The sequence below is a fragment of the Bufo bufo genome, chromosome 1 (assembly GCF_905171765.1).
Source record: "Bufo bufo chromosome 1, aBufBuf1.1, whole genome shotgun sequence".
NCBI classification, from domain to species: domain Eukaryota; kingdom Metazoa; phylum Chordata; class Amphibia; order Anura; family Bufonidae; genus Bufo; species Bufo bufo.
The window spans coordinates 766,191,189-766,208,279 of NC_053389.1; the positions used below are offsets into that span (position 1 = coordinate 766,191,189).

General features: G+C 42.6%; 1 protein-coding gene across 1 annotated transcript in view; it reads left to right on the top strand.

Moving 5' to 3' along the window:
* Positions 1 to 17,091, top strand: part of NOTCH3 (notch receptor 3) — a 66,767-nt gene that overhangs the window by 19,337 nt on the left and 30,339 nt on the right. Inside the window, exon 2 of the mRNA XM_040414731.1 lies at positions 10,849 to 10,930. Within this exon, the coding sequence (XP_040270665.1) occupies positions 10,849 to 10,930 (82 nt within the window). The remainder of the gene's footprint in view (positions 1 to 10,848; positions 10,931 to 17,091) is intronic.

Below are 17,091 nucleotides of genomic sequence, written 5' to 3' on the forward strand. Positions count from 1 at the left end.
CCGCACACAGTTCAAAAGCCTGCATCTCTGATGGTATGGGGTTGCATTAGTGCCTATGGCGTAGGCAGCTTACACAAATGCTCCCTTCCAGACAATGCCTCTTTCAAGGAAGTCCTTGCATATTTCGGCAAGACAAGGCGAAACCACATACTGCATCCACCAAAACAGCAAGGCTTCGCAGAAGAAGAGTCCGGGTGCTGAACTGGCCCCCTGCAGTCCAGACCCTTTACCAATATAAAACATTTGGCGCATCATGAAATTAAAAATCCAGCAGGACTGTTGAGCAGCTAGAATCCTACATCAGACAAGAATGGGACATTTCTCTCCCAAAAACAGCCAGCAATTGATCTCCTCACTTACTAGATATTTGCAGACTGGTTTTAAGAGGGTATGCTACACAATGGTAGACATGTCCCTGTCCCAACTTTTTTGAGATGTGTTTCTGCCATCAAGTTAAAAAATAAATAAATCAGGAAATTGTAAAATGTGAATAAAATATGGGTCTATGAGATTTTCAAATCATTGCGTTCTGCTTTTATTTACATTTTACATGGCATCCCAACTTTTTGGGAATTGGAGTTGTTCTCCTGACAGCAGTCTTCAAAATATGACTTTGTGTAGTCATAGTCTCCTACATTGTCCCCTGTCCACAATGTTAAAAACGTATACCTCACGATTGTGGGTTTGTTTGTTTTTTGTTTTTTCTTTGGTGGGGGTGGTCTACTGTACAGAAGAAAAAAGAGGTGTATCGACAAATACCAGCCCAATGGAAGCCAAAGGAACACTTATGTCCTTTGTCGGTGAATGGATCCCTATTGATATGTTTGTCTGCGAGTTTCCTAGCACATACTATCACACCAGATGTAGTGATCAGACAGTGCGCATACAGCCTATCTTATGTCTATGTTTAAGTCCCTGTTTATTAATAATAATAATAATAATATTAATTATGGTCATTTTTATTTTTTTGTTCCACTTACTTACATGGGTTGTGCATCTCCAAAGTTCTTTTTTGAATAATCCCACCCAGTGGAACTTGTCAAGGGAGGCATACTAACCTGCTCCCCTACACTCACTACGATCATGTGCCACTTGGGGGATACATTAACAAAGTTGCTAGTCATAGGCTCTCACTGCGCATGTGACCCCCGTCTATGCCGGAAGTTTTACTTGCAAGGACTGAAGCACAGTTAAGACAGCGGTGGACGCCCCGATCCAGAACCGAGCATCGAGGGGAGGTAAGTATGTTTCCTGTGACGGGTCCTGCTAGGTGGGGGAATTTGAAAGATGGGTAAACCCTTTTTAAGCGAAGTGGTTGCTTTTAAAAAAAATTCCGACGTTCGCTCTTTTGTATTTTGGCCATACACATCGGATGGGTCAGCGGGACCTAGCCAGCATCTAATGCGGGGGATATAACCATCGGACTAGTTGGATTTTAGCTTCCCGATCCTTTTGTTCTTGGGGGAGATAAGTGGTGTCCGGTAGTGGCTTCTTTCTCCTCTTCCTACTGAGAACCAATGGGTAGTTGGCCAAGCAGGCATGTGTATGGGAGGATCGGGAGTGGTGGCTGTCAGCCAAATGAGCCTTCAACCAAGACCTATGGTATGTGTATGGCCGGTCTTAATTGGTAAATTTTCTTTTATCGACCTCTGTCTTATCTATCCTGTTCTCCAAATGTTTGTCATTACCCTTCGGTCACTCTGTCCCAATTGTTGTGTTAATGAGCAATAAATAAATTCCATCCTGCCTCCGACCTTTCTTACACCTCACCCCTTTCTTTCAGTGCCACTCCTCACCTTACCTCTGCACCCTTGTGACCTTTTTGCTCCTTTATTATCCATATTAATCCATCATCTCATCCAGAATGGTGTCTCTTTCACTCACAGATGTGTACTTTATCGCATTCCTTGCCAAAAGTTTTCCCCATTTTAGCCTTTTCCTTACTGTTTTAGCTTTTTATTTTATTATATTGCCCTTCTGTTATCTTATAGGCCACTTTTGGTGCTAGTTCCCTCTACAGGAATATATATCGACTTACCCATATTGTTGACCGCAAGTTTGGCACAGCGTGGTTTTGTGCCAATCAGGGCCAGAAATGCTTCACAAATGTAGTGGGGGTGGGGAAGTGGAGTCAAGTTTATGGATCATGTTTCCAAAGCAAATCTGAAATCCGTCACTGATCAACTATCAAATTGTGAAGTATCAAAAAGAAAAAATGATTGTAAAGTTTTTTGTTTTTTTTGTTTAGTGAAAAATCTTCATGGAAAAATCCCTTTTTTTTTTTTTTTTTTTTTTTTTCTGTTTAACATGACAGAGGGGAAAAAAATCTTCTCAAATTAGATTTGCCTTGACTTCCCTCTCCCAGTAACATTCCTTTAAATTCCTGATGGGATATGTCTGGCAGACATGGAGTTAAATAATTCCGAGCCGTATTCCCTTATTAATTCCAACCCCCCTCTATAGTCTGATAGGGAACAATACACACGTCCGTCTTCTATGGGAATGTTTCCCTCCCCTATAAAAGCCTGTCTGGGAAAGCAGGAGGAGGGGAGAGCAGGACTCGGATTTCTCATGGCGTAGTGGATGGTTTTTTATATATTTTTTTTTTTTTTTTTCCCTTTTCTCCCCTTCTGGCATTTTAATGAGGACCATGGGTATAGGGGGAAAGAAAAGAACCTATTGAAAGAGATGTGGGAGAGAGAGGAGGGGGGCACAAAAAATCTTCAAGATGGAATAGGAGCTTTGCGGCAAGCTGCATCTACAACGTGAGGCGGCAAAGGTTGAGGAGAAAAAAAAACCCTGTTAAAGCTAAATCCTATAGCTGAGACTAGTATAATCTTCTGAAGTAATGAATCTTAGACCATGACTGGTGTAGGGTTTGATTTTTTTTTTTTTTTTTTTTTTTTTAAATTTTTTCCATCCCCGTGCGTAGTGGAATTGGGAATTTCTTTATGGAAAAAGCCTAGAAGTGCAAGAAGTTTTACGTGGTTAATTCTGTAAAAGAGAAACTTTTTGTATGGCTTACATGGCTGGCCCGAAACCCGCAAAATCATATCAGAAGGGGGAACCACAGTTGCTTGAAACCACAGGGCTTCTTGAAAAGGGGAAGGGGGGCAGTGGGGACTTTCATTTTTTGACATCTTGTGTTTTTGGATTTTTTTTAAGTTGGTGCAGAATTGAAACTGAAACATACAAAAGAAAAAGTACTGAGGGCGTTGAGTTTTTTTTTTCTCTCTCTTTTCCTTCTGCTCTGGCACCATTACAACAGAAGACAAAGAAAGCTGCTAAACTCAGCTTTTTTTGCTTTTTTCTTTTTTTCCTGAGGCCATCTCAGAGTTTCAGGCCATAATTGTCGCACCCTCTCTAAAATGGCTGCCTGGTGTACGGAGGGATTAAATATAGTATAGTAACATCTGTAATAATTGAAGTCATTTTCCAGGAAGAAATGCAATTATACCAAAATGTGTTTTTATTTTAGGTTTCCTATTTTAACTAGTGTTGTGTTTTTTTTTTCCCCTCATTTACTTCTTTCTCTTCGTTTTGAGCTTTCGTCTTGGTGGTTTTTTTTCTTTTTTGCATGCTCGCCCTCTCCCATTCTCTCCCGACACCACCCTCCACTGCTCTTCTCTATGCTGTACATTCATCTTTATCGCTTTCACGGTTAAAAAACCATTATTCTGAGGCGCTGAGGGTGTATTTCATGTTGGAGGAAGGGGGGGGGGGGGGAATGTAACGTGATCCAGGAGAGGAAAAAAAATTTGAGACTAGGAGAAGTTCAAGTGGTGTGAAGGTTACTCGTTGAGGGTGGAAATCCCAGTAGAGTTGTTGGCTTGTAAAAGTCTAGAAGATTGGACATCTGGAAGCAGATCGCTGCTGATATGTACGTATATCCGCGGAACGGAACTACGGATGGGAACAGCACACAGTGTGCCATCCGCATTTTTTGCGGCCCCATTGTAGTGAATGGGTTCGCACCTGTCCCACAAAATTGTCGTGTGAATGAGCCCTAACTTTTTGATTGCTTGTTATTGTGTTTTTGAAAGTTTTTGTATTTTTATTTTTTATATATATTTATGGAGATTTACCAATTTTTCCACTGGCTTCTGGATCGTCATTTTGGCCATTGGGGCAGAGATGACATCTAATGTCTTTGGTACTCGTCTCATATGCATGGCCCGCCTTAAGGTCACCATATAGTTAAGATGATTGAGATCTATTCCTAACTGTCCGTGTGCATTCTGTATTTTGCGGAAACGGAACAGCTGGCCCCTAATAGAACAGTACTAACCTTGTCTGTAATGTGGACAAAACTTCCGTTTTTTGTTTTTTTTGTGGACCCATTGAAGTGAGTGCTTCCACATACAGTCCGCAAAAAAGAAAATGGAACTGACACGGAAAGAAAATGCATTCGTGTGCATGAGCCCTAAATATCTTGGTTCAATGTGCCGAATGCGCATGTTTTCTTCAGTGGTAGAGGGAGACAAGTTGATGCCAGGCTGTACTGAAGTCCATCATGCCAGATCCTTCTTTATCTTGACATCTGCAGTCATGGAAGTCTGGTGAGCCCCATACACAATAGATGTTTGGCTAGTCTTAGGGTGTCTGGGCACCCTTGGACAACTAGATCCTCAAAGAATGAGATGATTCCATCCTTGGTCCCGAAGTGGCCATGTAGGCACTTTTGCTTTTTATTGAATTGAGAGAAGCGGTGTACCGACTAGGGTTTTACCGGGTATCGAAATATCGATACCCAATCAATACTTTTGTACCGGTATCGATTCGATACCAGGATTTGCCTTTTACTAGCGCAGCCTAGTATCAGAGAATATGGAGCGTGCTGCTCTCAGCGAGCGCCATGTTCCCTCAGCAGCACAGGGGAGAAGGAGTCGCTCCCCCCCCCCCCCCCCCTCTGCCGCCAATGAGGAGAGAGAGAGAGAGAGAGAGAGAGGTGAAGAAGCGGTGGGCCTGTGGCCACTGCACCACCAATGATAATTAACATTTAATACAGATACAGGAGGCGGGTCCCGGCGGCAGAATCACATAGCTGGCACCCGACCTCTATAACAGGGAGCTGCGATCAGCGGCAGTTACACCCCCCGCCCCCGTATTAAAAATATTGGTGGTGCAGAGACACTGAGCATTATCAATCATGTTAATGCTCCGTGTCTCTGCTGTCCGGAACGGGGCTTGGCTCTCTTTCTTGCAGCGGGTTACCCGCACGGCATTCACTCATGTGAAAGAGCCCTAATAGAACTCTATTAGGGTGAATAGGACAAGGGATCAAAAAATCCCAGGTTCTAGCCCCTAAGGGGGGGAAATAGTTATTAAATAAAAAGTTTAAAAAAACTCCACAAAAATATTAAGTATAAATCATCCACTTTCCCAATTTTACATATAAAATATATAAACATTAAATATCCTATGTGGTGAACGCCGTAACAGATAAAAAATAACTGCAGGTTTTTTTGTTTTTTGTTTTTTTGCTCACCTTGTCCCCCCAAAACAGGTCAACAGAGGAAGTTTTTTTGTGCCCAATATGAAACCTAAATAAAAAATATATAATTTATAGTTCGAAGGAGAGTCGGTCAACATTTTCCCAGTTTTCTCTTTTATCTGGTCATTCCTTTATTCCTTTCTTCATTGTGTTGTCTACTCCAATTTCTGTTTTTCCCTTGATGTTGACTTTTTGATTTCATTCCCCTCCCTGCTCTTTCCTCCACCTGCACTTTTGCATTCTGTCCTTCATCCTCCGCCTGAGTCCCTTTTGCCCCCATGATCAGTTGTGTCTTTGTATTCTCAGTCACCAGACTGGTTTTCAGATTCCCCCCCTTCCCCTCTCCTCCTCCTCCTCCTCCTTCTGTTCTTTGTGTTCCAACATTTACATCCTTTTATTTTATTTTTTCCTTTCTTCAATTTTCTTCATATACTTTTATGTCCCTGTAAAGAGTAACTTCAAATATATATATTTTTTTTAAAGGTAGTCTGTCACCAACTTTTCATGTTTTTACACTGCTTATATTACATTCTTACACACACACACACACACACACACACACACACACACACGATAATAATGGTACCTTTCTTGTTTTGGACCAATTCTGTTAAGCTGCAAAAATAAGTTTATAATGTTATGCAAATGAGGTCTCAAGTGCCCAGGGGTGATGTTCTTGCTGTAAGTGCCCAGGCCCCTCAGCATTTTGCGTGCCCAACTCCTCCTCAGTGTATCGCCTGGCCAGCCCTTTCATGACGTTACTTCATCCTCTCCAATTCCCGACATCCCGTGCGTGCACAGTTCAACGGGGGGCCCGGGCATGCGCTCTCTGATAACCATATTGCAGCTGCTGTCTCTTCCTGCTCCGCTTCTTCCATCTTTGGCAATTTTGTGCCAGTAGCCAGCACATGCACACTGCTGCAAACCAAAGCCGATGCCCTCAGTGGTTATTGGAGAGCGGGGTCCTCATGCCCGGGCTCGGCAGTGAACTGGGCACACACATCATGAAAGGGCCTACCAGACGATACACATGGGAGGAGTTAGGTGCGCAAAACGCCTAGGGTCCTGGGCACTTGCGAGCCCTCATTTGCATACCATTATAACCTTGTTTCTGCAGCTTTACAGAATTGGACAAAAACAAGAAAGGTACCGTTATTACCGTGTGTGTGTAAGAAGGCAATATAAGCAGTGTAAAACATGAAACATTGGTGACAGACTCTCTTTAACTGAGAATGACGGACCACAATGACTATAGTCTTGGACTTGCCAAGGAGCTGGAGATGGTCATCTGTAGTTTTTGAAGAATGTTTCTATGTAAAAAGTCACAAACTTTTAGACTTAAGCCAGAACCAAACGTAGAACCACAGGGCTCACAGATGTTACATCCTTATCTGGCAGCAAGTGAACAGTTCTTGAAATTGAATGTGTTGGAAGCAGGAAAAATGGGCAGAACCCAAGTGACTTTGACAAACGCCAAAGCTCGATGATGCTAGAAGCTCTCCTGATCCCTTAGAAGAGCTACTGTAGCACAAGTTGCTGATCTGACGTCTATGATCAAAAGTTGTATCACACAGGGCATCAGAGCTTTTAGCGTAAGGGTCTGCGTAGCTGCTCTGTCCACTACCTAGACCAGTGATGGTGAACTTTTTCCAGACCGAGTGCCTAAACTGCGACCCAAAACCCACTTATTTATTGTAAAGTGCCAACACGGCAATTTTACCTGAATACTGCAGTCCAATATAGTATATTTTCTATGTACTTTATCATTTAGCTATAATAGCTGCCTACATTCAATGTGCTGCCTGTGCTTGTTCATAGTGCGCCCTGCGCTGATGAATGGCAGGAAAAATCGAAGGCATATTGGTACACCTTAGACTTTTTACAGGAAGTGGGTGCCCACATAGATGACTGAGTGCCGCCTCTGGCACTGGTGCCATAGGTTCGCCATCACTGACCTAGAAGGTGGCCTGATATGATGATATCTTGTGGACAGTTGGCTGATCACTTGCTTCACTTACTTCGGGAAGTGGTGGCTCCAGGATGCACTATGGTAGGAAGACAATCCAGCGAAGGCAGTGTGATGCACTGGACAATGTTCTGCTGCCGTTCATGTCAATCTGATACGTACCACCAACATAACCATTGTACAGACAAGTACCCCTCTTCATGGCAGCAGTATTCCCTAATGTCAGTGGCCTTTTCAGCGAGATAGTACCTGACCACACTGCAAAAGCTGTTCAGAAATGGTTTGAGGAACATTACAGATTTCTTGGCCTCCTTATTATCTGTGGTAGAAAAACAACTCCAATCCATGGACTGTCATTCAAGGGAGTAGGACCCTCCTAGATTACAAAGACCTTCTCTTGCTCTGGAGGACCCAACCCAAATTATAATAAGAGCTGTATAGTGGTTAACTTGTCTTCTGGTGGTGCTGTGAAAATATTTGATACTGGTTTTTCACACTGCTGTTTGCTAACAGTAGAACACTTTATGATCTACTCATGGTCTGGTGGACACCTCTAACGAGGAGATTCTCCAAGGTCCCTTTTTAACAAAACAAAATCTGCCCACAAACATTCTTGGATGCATGAGAACCACTTTGAAAACCTCTCTACCTTATATTTATCTCCACAGCTTCTTGCCACACATCAATGCACAGAAACATGTTCGCACCTATACCTCTTGCTTTTATCTTGTTTCCTTGCTTACTGTTTTTACAGCTTCACGACCTACCACACCCTAGTTTTTACTCTATTACTTTTTTTTGCATGTTTTGTGAATTTTAGGATGATTTTTACACATACATTTTTTTTCAAAATGTAAAACCATACCGTAAAAATCTACACCTAATGTTGCAACATGTTGTGGGAAAGTTATTTACTTTGTCTCCGTGTCGTGTGGCGCAAAGTTTTATTGTGCTAATGGGTTTGTATTACTGGCGGGTTGTTCTACCACTAGGCAGGTGGTAGTGTTGGATGTCCCGTGTTGTAAGATTTTTGTTTTGCTTGTGCTAGAGGCCAGTCTTAAAAGCACAACCCCATGTCAGAAAAAAAACCTACGGATGGAGTAACACCACCCCTGTCTAATAAGATCACAATAGGCTTGACGCAGCCTTTGTCCCGTCTCAATAGTAGGTATGTGTCTAGGATTTCAGGTTAACGCAAACCACAAAACGAAACCCCACCCGTAATTTTTGTATCCCCGTAAATAATCCGAGGAGGTGTAACATTCCCACGGTTCCCCACCCGAAAATAAAACGGAGACATTATTACTGTATTGTCCCATTAACCCTGTCCCAGCACGAATTACTGCAGTTTTATTAGGGTTGACAACTAATTTAAAATATATTGGTGATTATTAATTAGTGGGAAGTGGTTTCCACTCTACATCTTATGTGGTTAGGCTAAAAATCTGCAGGTCACATTCTAAGAACTGGGGTCAGATTGGGGAGGTGCCCAATTTTCAAAAAACTTGATACTTGGAACAGGTTTACATTGTCTGATATCTATTGGAAGTTGTATGCTACTTTTATGTTGTGTTTGTTTTTGTTTTTTTTATGTTTTTTTTATTTTTTTTGTTTCATACTGCCACAATTTTTTTTTTTTTTCCTGGCTTATTTTGTGGATGTTAATCAGCATAAAATGATTGCTGCGGTCACCTAGAGGTCTTGATAGAACCACATTATGGATATGGTCAATCGGGCACATCTCATAGAGGGCAGCATCTCAGCTGTGAAACGAGAACTTTAGTCCGCATGTGAGATTTTTAGACCGATAAAGGTGCTTTTTGGATGCTCTTGGTTTACACGCTTCATTTATGGATTTTCTCCAGATTAGATTCCCAGGTGTGATGTCATCTGTGGACATGAAGGCTGTCTACCATGCCTTCTGACATTGGACAGACTGGGTCATAGTGACTCAAATCTCTATAGATGCATGAACTTGTATTTGGCGTTTAGGCAGAAGTTCAAATATGGGAACCTGTCTTTGCTGTCGTGGTCAACAGAAGTTTCTCAATCCAAGCAAGGATGAATATTTCTTCTTAAAGTGATTTTTCCTCTTTTTTTGTTTTACACAATGTAATTCAAATGAGCAGTTAAGTGCACCGAGGGTGGTTCCAAACCCCTCTGTGCACCCTTGCTTCTCCTGCTTTCTCTGCCTGCACCTCCCTCTCCCTCTGGATTGATGGGGCCAGACGAGATGACTATGCAGGAACCTAGTCCTGTCAGTCAAGAGGAAGGGGCTGGCAGAGAAAGCAAGATGAGTTAGGCAGCACAGAGTGTCTTGGCCCCGCCTTCGGTGCACTTAACTCCTCGTTTCCACCTGGATTAAAAGTTTTTTTTCTCCAGAACGAACGGATCACTAAGTGAAAGGTATCATGACATTTAGCTGAGCTGGCCCTACAAAACAGTCGGCCTGTTTTATCAGTCGGTTTCCTGGACAAACACTCCCTTTAAATGGTAAGATCCTGACTGCGCTCAGCCACCACTAGAGGGAGCTTGCCATTATTATTGAGTTTTTACAGTAAGATCGTCAGCATCTCCTAGAGGTGGAGGCAGACAGTCAGCATGATGTTATTTAGTGCTATGGCTATGCAAAAGATATGAAAGTCTATATACCAAAATGTCGCTTCAACCATTAGAGATATAAAGGGATTATTCTGCTTAGAATTTTGGACCTTTTCTATAGGTCTAATAATGGTGAAATATTGCATACTTGCATCATTATATATATATATATATATATATATATATATATATATATATATATATATATATATATATAAAAATAGTTCTGATCCAATAAAAAAAAATTTTTTTTATAAATAAATAAATATATATATATATATATATATATATATATATATATATATATATATATAAAAAAAAATTTTTTATTGGATCAGAACTATTTTTTTTATAAAGGCTAATGGCTGAATACCTCTCACGGTGATCACCACATTAGAGCCTGTCTGACAACCAGTTTTTTATCGTACCCAATTGGTTTCCGTCAATTGTCAGTTCACATTGCCTCATTTAAAGGCAGCGATCAGAACAATTGACCCAAGACTCCAGCGTCCACATTTTATTCAAATGAAACATTCCTCACTAATACATTTTATTTATTTTTTCTAAAAAATAATTAGTTTTTTGTTTTAAGTTTTTTTATTTGAATGTATTATTTTTCATCAAAATACTATACAGAATAATACAATACTTATATAAACCTAAATAAAAAAATGTTTTAACTACCGTTAAATTTTATTTATTTTTTTAAACTTGATACATTTTCTGATTTGTGCCAAACCTAATTTTGACTATTTATCATGAATTTATTTTATATTGTTATCCATAGGTTTCCAGTGTCTTGATACCTACAGACCGTGTCTCAATGGCGCTAAATGTACAATGTATTCTAATGGAGAAGCCTCCTGTGTGTAAGTACTAACATTTACGACTATTTTGGAAATCCTATAAACCATAAAGATAACCGGTCCTTTGCATGTGTTTTTTTTTTTTTGTATCCCACCACGGGAGCGATAAGGGGTGCTTCAAACTGTACAAACTATTCCGTGCTGATTTCTTGTGTTCCGAGTACTGTGAATATACTGTCAAATTGTCTGCAATCAAACTAAGAGTGCTTTATTAACTACTTGCATAACAACTCAGTAGCATCTACTCTTTTTAGGTTGTGTTGTCACTCCATTATTCCTACTAGAGGTTTATGATTTCATTGCCAGCAGTGTGCAGTGAATGCCCTTCTGGGTGTTACTTGTTCGGGGCATGTTCCTTTATAGTCTAAAGCTATCCAATCAATGTTGTCAATGGCAGACTATGCAGGGACCCCCCCCCCCCCCCCCCCCCCCAACTGGTAACAACCATCTGGACCTTCATGGCAAATTGCTACCAGTCCATTCATAAACTTCTAGCAGGGATAATAGAAGAATGGCACAACATAGCCATAAGAACAGACGCTCTAGAATAGTTATTACATGGGTAAAGCAAGCAGTTGTCGGGAATGGCGGCAGCTCCTCTTTAGTGCCTCATGCACACGACCGTTGTGTGTTTTGCGGTCTGCAAACCACAGATGGCGTCCGTGTGCGTTCCGCAATTTGCGGAACGGCACGGACAGCCATTAATATAACTGCCTATTCTTGTCTGCAAAACGCGGACAAGAATTGGATAGTTTTTTTTTTTTTTTTGTGGACTACGGAACGGAGCAACGGATGCGGACAGCACACGGAGTGCTGTCCGCGTCTTTTGCGGCCCCATTGAAGTGAATGGGTCTGCATCCGAGCCGCCAAAACTGCGGCTCGGATGTGGACCAAAAAGAGGTTTTCTGGGAGAAAATTTATTTTAAAATGGGCCATAATAAAGTTTAAAAAACCTACTGAGTTCACCCCCTCCCCTCCCCTTTGCGATTTCAACTCTGCTCTTTTCCCTGCTGCTGTAGCCATGTTTAAGGAGGCTGTTGGCAGTATTCTCTATACAAGCAGTACATGAGAAGCATGTTGGTGGTACTGTATACTATTTGGGTGGAATACACATTAGTGTGTGGCAGTATACAAGAAGGTTGCTGGTGGTGTACTTTGTATATGATGTGTAGCTGTATGTGAGAAATATGGCGGTATATTGCGTGTATGTGTTGTATAGCAGTATATGAGCAGGTTGGTGGTGGTATCCTATGTATGTTGTGTAGCTGTGTATGAGGAGGGTGGTGGTGTGTGTGTGTGTGTGTGTGTGTGTGTGTGTATATATATATATATATATATATATATATATATATATATATATATATATATCAGTACACAGGCAAAATACAAGTTTTTAACTGAAAACGTCAGTATTTATTCACACTTGAGGCAATTGCACAAAACAGCACGTAACTTTGCAGTCTCAATTCACACACAATGAATAGTTCATATAACACAAGTCACCTTGCTGGCAGTTCTGCCTCCAGTAGGCTTTAGAGGCCTTTTTCCCCAGCATGCGGCTCTCAGGCCTCCAGCACGGCACAAAGCCTCAGATCCCAAACACAGAGACATCTCTGCTGAGCCCAGCTGCCTATTTAAGGACAGCCAGGTGCTGCCAAAACCCAGACCGGCACTTAAACTCCGGTCTGGAAACCAGCCCAGCGACACAACCCCTCACTCACTGTGTCACTATATATATATATATATATATATATATATATATATATATATATATATATATATATATATATATGTATGTGTCATATATGATGTGTTGCTAGCATAAGGAGTATAGTGGTATATTGTATGTACTTGATATATCAACGTATATATGAGAAGTCTGGTAGAGGTAAGTAGTTTATATATTATGTGTTGCTGGTGTTAGGAGGATGGCGGTATATTGTGTGCACATGAGCATATATATGAGCATGGTAGGGGCTGTATACTGTGTAGGTGGTATTAGTAGGATGCAGTATATCCTGTATACATTGCGGTATACGGTGTGTTCACGTGATAATAGCGCTACGTGGTATGTAAATTTAGAATACCATTTTGTGTGTGTGTGGGGCCCGTATTATGGATGTGATGTCTACAGGCGGTGAGTAAGGTATCGGCAGTCTCGGTAGCTGGCACAAATGACTATTGTTTTACTGAGAAGAAGTGATGGGTCTCGCTCACCGCAGGCTAAACCTCTGCAGAAGGAGTAGAACAGGTTGTATTCTCAGGGTGTGTGCACGCGGGGAGGAAAGCTAAGTACCAGGGAGTGCCCGACAGGTGTGCTGAACAAAGGTGGAAAGAAGCTGTGTAGATCCAGGGTATACAGCTGTGTGAAACCATAGGAGCTGACTCTCTAACACCTGCAATATGCCAGCGTCCAGGCCTCCCACTTGTATTCCCATTCTGGACTTCTACATCCATAGTCCAGTAAGTGATAGTGTATGGACACTAAAGTGGCGGCCATGGTCGGGGGCCTCTGCGCCCTTACATTCCATTGACCGTGTCGTGTGTATGTGCAGCGGTGAGAGCGAGCTCCGTGTGCCCTGTATTCAGCCAGGGGCTGACAATAGGACTCCACCTCTGTAACACAAGCTGCGTGAAGCAATGTCTGGCATGTGTTCTTCACCATTTCTTCTCTGCAGTGAATCAGCCTTCCGCTGACCTTTTTTGTGGAATCCTGAGGTTCTGATAGTCTGGCGTTTCCATATATTCTGGATTGTCGGGCAGTCCTGTTTCAGAATTGCTGGATTATCAGCCTCCAGACGAAATGTAGAGTAAGATGGCCGCTTCCTGGCTTCACGTGACTTGACTTTCCTCCGGGGTATGCTTTGTTTGCCCGTATGGTGTTTGACATTAATAACTGATAATTTCCGACCTCTGCCTCACCGGACCGAACGGCAACTCTCGCGTCCGAGGGCTGTGTCCAATATTGCAGCCTTGGGTGTAATACCCCACACAGCCCATGGGCAAGAGAGGAGCTGTTTCCAAAAGAAAGCAGCCATGTTTTTCTAATATCATAAACCTCCCCCTACCTACAGCCGAAGGGGCATAAATGATCCTGGAAAAAAATAAATATGTGCGTCCACTTAAAAGGGGTTGTCAGCCTTTAAAAAAAAAAAAAAAAAAAGAAACCCCAAAAACGCTCAGAATGGAAGTAATTTTTACATTACTGCTGCTTTTGTTCCCATGCTTCTTGGTCCTCTCCTGATAGGTGACCGCTGCAGCCAGTCACTGGTTGTAGCAGGTCATCACTGAAGCTAGTGATTGGCTGTGCTGTGACCGATCGGTGTCGAGAGGGAGACTACAGAAGCATCGGAATAGGATCAGGAAGGGAAGCATTTATAAAAGGGACCTATAAAACTGGCTGCCCTGTTGTATGAGTGCTTGGCCAGGCAGTAAAAACATCATACTTGTCAAAGTGGAGAAGGCGCAACAGTTACTCAGCCTCCAGGTGTAACGGCAACGCCCTCATTGCTCCTAGAGGCTCATTTGCATATATTCATTTTCTCAGCAGTGCGGGCACATATGAAGATGGGACCAACACAGATGCCTTCAGCTGCCAAGCGCACATGTAACAGGTCAGCCAGTGTCATAGGTACAGAACTGCTGACAGATACCGTTTCGAGTAATGTTCATGTGGCCGGACAGCCCCTTTAAGAGTTAATTACTTGGCGTTGTTGCATTTTTGCGACAGATTTTTACTTATTATTTTTTATTATTATTTTTTGTATCTGACCAATTGTTGATTTTTCCACGCACTAAATGGGAAAGAGCGTGGGAGCGGGGCCCATTCATGTCTATCTGTATGTTGAGGAGTTACGTTCCTTTTGTCTGTGTGACTACGTTCGCCAAGGACCCTGTGATCTTAAAACACTGTCAATGTTTGCAAATGCTCACACACAAATCTCACAGTTTAAAGACCCACATGAGACGGCCTGAAAAAAAAAAAAAAAAACAGCCTATCGTGGGAAACGAGCATCAGGCAGAACTTGCCGAACGGGTCTGGTTAGTCGCTGAGGGGTGCGGGAGAGCGTGGGGTGGAGTGCTGTACGCATGCCAGCGCTGATAAACCCATCTTCTCTGCCAGATGAGTTAGGACACCTATGTCCCGTAAGGCCGGCAGGGCCTCCTATGGAAAGACGGACCCGGTGCCCCGCATAGTCCAAGACGCCGCCCCGTTCCTTCAGCTTTTCTATGACTTTTTCTTGGACGTTTTTTGGAGTCCTGGTCGAGTCGTGTTTCAGCATCCCACACTAAGCTGTAGAGCGAGCACGCTTGGCCCTAGGCATTGACATAAGCGTCTCGAGGCAGCTGAGACATCCTATGATTTATTGAGATTTTTATTTTATTTTTTCTTCTTTCCGGATGTGTATAGTCTCCTGGAAAGAAGGAAGAGCAGAGAGCGGGGTGAAACTAAAATATTTATCCCCCTCTTGTACAATTACGTTCAGGTCCAGCTGTCTCACGAAGGGGGGCGAGCAGGGGGATCGTGGGAAATTGGGACCGAGCTGGGACATCTGGTTTTCATCTGGATTAATATATCCACCTGTCCTTGCCAGTCTGTAGCTTTTTCGATCTCATTGCCAGCCCTGGCCCGAAGCGAAGAAATCCAGGCTCGGTAGATTCAGGCTTGCAGTGCATTCTGGGAGTTCTTATTTTTTTTTTATTTTGAGGTTTTGGCAGCAGATTTTCTTGGCTTTCTTCTACCCAGTTTCTCCAGTTTTAAATTAGATGTCTTATAGGAGAAGAGAGGGCTGCAGCGCATTCTTTCTGAATTATGTCTTTTATTCGTTAACTTCTTCTTGCCCGTTTTCTTGCCCTTATGTCGTACTTAAAGGGGGGGATGTCCAGTTTAACAAAAAGCCTTTTTCATGAACAATTCGGGAATTCTAGGTTAATAGAGGGGTTCCATATTTGGGTATAAAGAGCCTCTCTTGCTCTGGAGGACTTGTCCTGTCCTGCATGATTTAGACTATGTAATGCTTTCATTGCCCTGTGGTGGCGCTGCAGGAAAATTGAACACTTATTGCCAGGTTTCCCCAAAGATTTCAGACGATCACTGAGATTCTTAAAGTGCCCATACCCATTCAGTAGTGTGTTAACAAGGGGTAGAGAGAAGAAAGCTGATGTCAGACACTTGGCGGCGGTTTATCTTCTGGAAGAACAAAATGATCAGGCAAAAAACTTCATTTTGCCCCATCCTTTTCTCCCCTGACTTCATCTATTGGGGGAGCCCTATACCCTGTTAGCTGAACCCATCGTTCTCGGTAGATTTGGTCAACAATAGTGTGTGCGGAGACCTTTTATACCTAAAAAAAAAAAAAAAGAGATGGTTGGAGTGATTTCCTTCAAATTCATTAAAACCTCTCTGTGGGCACCCGCACCCTGGAAAAAGTCTGAGTGTACCAATATGCCTTAGACCTTTCCTGCCATTCATCAGCGCAGGACGCACCATGAACAGCGCACTGAATGCAGGCCGGCTATTATAGCTACTACATGATAAAGTACATGAAAGATATACTATATTGGACTGTAGGATTCAGGTTAACTTGCCGCGTTGGCACTTTGCGAAAAATAAGGGGGTTTTGGGGTTGCGGTTTGGGCACTCGGTCTCTAAAAGGTTCGCCACCACAGCCTTAGGGCCTTTTCTACAGACTCCCCAGTATGGCCGGACTAGCGGTTATCATCATACTTACCTGATCCCTGACGCCGGGTTCTGGATCCTTTGCTGGGTCTCCTTGCGTCAACATAAAGTTGGATGCCGGGGTCACGTAACCTCTGCAGCAAGTGACTAGCCGCGGCAGTCATGTGACACCCATGCATCACGTGACATGCTTTATGGGTGATCCAGTGTTAAATGTAGGGAGATCCCGGATCTGCAGAACTGGCGGGGCAGCGATAGAGCCGGAATCCAGTATCGGGAATTGGTTAAGTATGATTACCACCTTGGGTCCAGCCTGAGGGTCTGTAGTAAAGGTCCCCAAGAGTGAACGTCGCCTTTTTAAGTCTTAATAAATTTGGCAAAAATTTGATGACCATGAGAAGTGATGAGAAGAAAAAAAAAAAAACTCAGGCTCCATGAAGACTTTTGGTCACTCATGAGCTGAGCCTTCATTTTCTAGAAGTTC